At 44.8% G+C, this 3,680-nt stretch overlaps 1 protein-coding gene across 1 annotated transcript; it reads left to right on the top strand.

Moving 5' to 3' along the window:
- The first annotated feature begins 1,030 nt into the window (after positions 1–1,030).
- On the top strand, positions 1,031–2,050 carry LOC138297007 (uncharacterized protein F54H12.2-like). Its single transcript, XM_069236525.1, has one exon. It carries the CDS (start codon positions 1,031–1,033, stop codon positions 2,048–2,050), a length of 1,020 nt encoding a protein of 339 aa, XP_069092626.1.
- The last annotated feature ends 1,630 nt before the right edge of the window (positions 2,051–3,680 follow it).

Genomic DNA, 3,680 nt, shown 5'->3' on the forward strand with positions numbered 1-3,680 from the left:
CATCGTTGAACTTCAGAGGATAGGGGATAGTTATTCGCCGTTGTTGAGATGGGTCCCGGTGAAGGGAAAAAATAACACGATGGTTAATATACAACATCACAAACTCGACTACGTGGCAGTTTCTAAAAACCATTTTGACACTATAACCACCAGGGTCTACAACAATTAGTCAGAGCCTGTGGCCTTTAAATACGGGAAAGTTATTGCCATGCTTCATTTAAGGCCACGCCATGACAGTGACTATTAGACAGTGCAATGGTCGTCGTTAAAACATACGGGGACCCCTCTATGTACAGAGACTATTATAGAGTTCAGGCCGGCTATGGCGGATCACCGCCCTACTTTCAAGGGGCCCCTGTTATGCACGGGCAGGATTTTGGGGCTTCTTTAGTAGTTTGTTTAGAAGAGCCATGCCTTTCTTGAGAAGAGGGTTCCAAATTGCAAAACCTCTCGTTAAAGCTGCGGCTATGAACATAGCCCATGATGTTGTGGGCTCTGTAATGTCGGCTGTTGCAGAGCGCTTGAACAAACAGCCCCAAGAAGGAGCGGGGTTGATGTACAAGGCGCCTGCGGGTATTAAAAGGAAGAGAAGGGCTTCAAGGCGTTGGGGTCTGCCAATGCCCTATAAAAAATGGAGGAGTTCTTCAAAACGTCCACACAAAAGAAGAGTCGTAAGATGGAAGAGATCTTCCAAGAAGAAGAGAACACACTCTAGTGCGAATATTTTTAAAATCAACTATCATGGCCTTCGTACACTGCGCTTCGGGTGAATGCGCCAAACCTGAGCCAGATTTGTTTTCTCTAAAGCCTACACAGACCAGCATCGAGAACAGTTTTTTCATGGAAGTATCACCTCTAGCCGCTCTGACGCCTCTGGCGCCGATAGAGTTTTTTGTGTCTGGGTCCACGGACATGTATTTAGATCTCAACAATACAATACTGCACCTTGTCTCCAAAATAACAAAAAGCAAACTGCGCCAACATCGATGACGATGCTAAAGTGGAGCCAATCGCCTACCACGTCGCAACCATGTTTAATCAGGTGTACATTAACCTGGATGATCGACTCGTCACGCAAAGTGATAACATGTACACCTACAGGGCCTACATAGAGAGTATTCTAAATTACAGTTGCGAAGCCCTGGACACACAGCTTTCAGCGGGGCTCTTCTACAAAGATACTCACACGCATTTTGAGGACACGGCTTTGGACGGTGGCAATGATGGTTTAAAAAAAAGAGCTAGCTTTGCCGCAGGCAGTAGACAGTTTGACCTCCTGGGGCGGGTACATTCAGACCTTTTCATCCAAGATAAGCTTCTTGTCAACAGTATCGATCTTAATATCAAACTCAACTGCAACAAGGACGCCTTTTGTCTCATCAGCGGTGATGCGGAACGGTATAAACTGGTTATATTGTCCGCGAGCCTGTTTGTAAAGAGAGAAAAAGTGTCACCGAGCGTCAGACTGGCCTACGCTGAAGCTTTACAACTATCGAGCGCCAAGTACACCATTGAAAGAGTGGCTCTGAAGATATTCAGCATCCCCGCCGGTACTCGATTAACACAGCAGCAAAATCTATTTATGGGCCAACTCCCGAAACTCATCTTCAAAGGGTTTGTGGACAATACAGCTTTTAGCGGACTCTATACCTCTAACCCTTTTAACTTCAAACACTACAATATCAACTATGCCGCTTTGGTCCACGAGGGTGCTGTTATTCCCGCAAAACCGTTCACCCCGAGTTTTGGAACATCCAATTTTGTCAGGGGATATCTCGGTCTGGTCTCGATAACGGGTAAACACCTGTGTGACTCAGGAGTCGTTGTTTCGAGAGAGGGGTATGGGAGCGGCTATACGCTGTTCGCGTTCGACCTGACTCCTGACATGGAAGACGGGGACCTTTACAACTTGATCAAAAACGGAAATCTAAAAGCTGAAATACGCTTTACACAAGCGTTGGCTACCAACGTGAACATGATTGTATTCTCTGTATTCGACAGCATCATCCAAGTCAATCAAGCCCGCCAGATTATGTTTGACTATCATTAAAAGACTGTAAAATGGACACTGTGCAGATACATGACTTCTTAAGCAGGCATAAATACGCAAAGAAATACTTTTTAGGTGTATTTCCTAGCGACTTGCTACCAGGGGAGATAGGTCCAAAAAGACCCCGCACACTCGTCTTTAACACCGACCTTCATTACAAGGGTGGTACACATTGGGCGGCCATGTTTCTGGATGTAGACAAGATTATAGTGTTTGACAGTTTAGCGGAGTTCCCCGAGCATAGCATTTATACAAAATCGATATTCAAATATGTAAAAAAAGCATCGCCCACGGTTGAGTATAACAAGCTGAGTGTACAGGATTCTCTAGCCATCACATGCGGGGAACATTGTATACATTTTATTCGTAAAATGTCTGAGGGTATGACGTTTAGAAATTTTTAAAATCTGTATTCAACTGATCTAGTAAACAACAATAGTATTGTTATGAAATATGTGAATGAAAACTCTAGGACTATGTCGAGCGTTGTTAAAACAGAATACGGTGTTTGTCAAAAGTGTAAGGCATTGTTGTAGGAAGTTGGCTCTGTATGTACTGTTTCAAAGTAAGAAATAGTGTGCAGAGAGTCCAAGGGTTCCTGTTGGACCTGGCTTTTTGACAGGGTCATCCCTAAACTTTTTGCCTCCTTCCTCCTATTTTTTCTGACCTGTTGTTGTTGGCTTTTGACCTCTGGGCACTTTACCACTGCTAACCAGTGCTAAAGTGCATATGCTCTCTGTGTAAATTGTACTATTGATTGGTTTCTCCATGATTGGTTATTTAATTTACTTATAAGTCCCTAGTAGAGTGCACTATATGTGCCTAGGGCCTGTAGATTAAATGCTACTAGTAGGCCTGCAGCACTGGTTGTGCCACCCACTTCAGTAGCCCCTTAACCTTGTCTCAGGCCTGCCATCGCAAGGCCTGTGTGTGCAGTTTCACTGCCACTTCGACTTGGCATTTAAAAGTACTTGCCAAGCCTAGAACTCCCCTTTTTCTACATATTAAGTCACCCCTAATGTGTGCCCTAGGTAACCCCTAGAGCAGGGTGCTGTGTGGGTAAAAGGCAGGACATGTACCTGTGTAGTTATATGTCCTGGTAGTGTAAAACTCCTAAATTCGTTTTTACACTACTGTGAGGCCTGCTCCCTTCATAGGCTAACATTGGGGCTGACCTCATACACTGTTGAAGTGGCAGCTGCTGATCTGAAAGGAGCAGGAAGGTCATATTTAGTATGGCCAGAATGGTAATACAAAATCCTGCTGACTGGAGAAGTCGGATTTAATATTACTATTCTAGAAATGCCACTTTTAGAAAGTGAGCATTTCTTTGCACTTAAATCTTTCTGTGCCCTTCAATCCACGTCTGGCTAGGTTTAATTGACAGCTCCTTGTGCATTCACTCAGACACACCCCAAACACAGGGTACTCAGCCTCACTTGCATACATCTGCATTTTGAATGGGTCTTTCTGGGCTGGGAGGGTGGAGGGCCTGCCCTCACACAAAGGACTGCCACACCCCCTACTGGGACCCTGGCAGACAGGATTGAACTGAAAGGGAACCTGGTGCATTTCTTAGACACTCTTTGAAGTCACCCCCACTTCAAAGGCACAATTTAGCATAAAATAG

The sequence above is a fragment of the Pleurodeles waltl genome, chromosome 5, assembly GCF_031143425.1.
Source record: "Pleurodeles waltl isolate 20211129_DDA chromosome 5, aPleWal1.hap1.20221129, whole genome shotgun sequence".
Classification (NCBI taxonomy): Eukaryota; Metazoa; Chordata; class Amphibia; order Caudata; family Salamandridae; genus Pleurodeles; species Pleurodeles waltl.

Bases quoted from the DNA above. Each gene is read 5' to 3' on its own strand.
- LOC138297007 (XM_069236525.1), top strand. From the start codon at position 1,031: ATGTTTAATCAGGTGTACATTAACCTGGATGATCGACTCGTCACGCAA.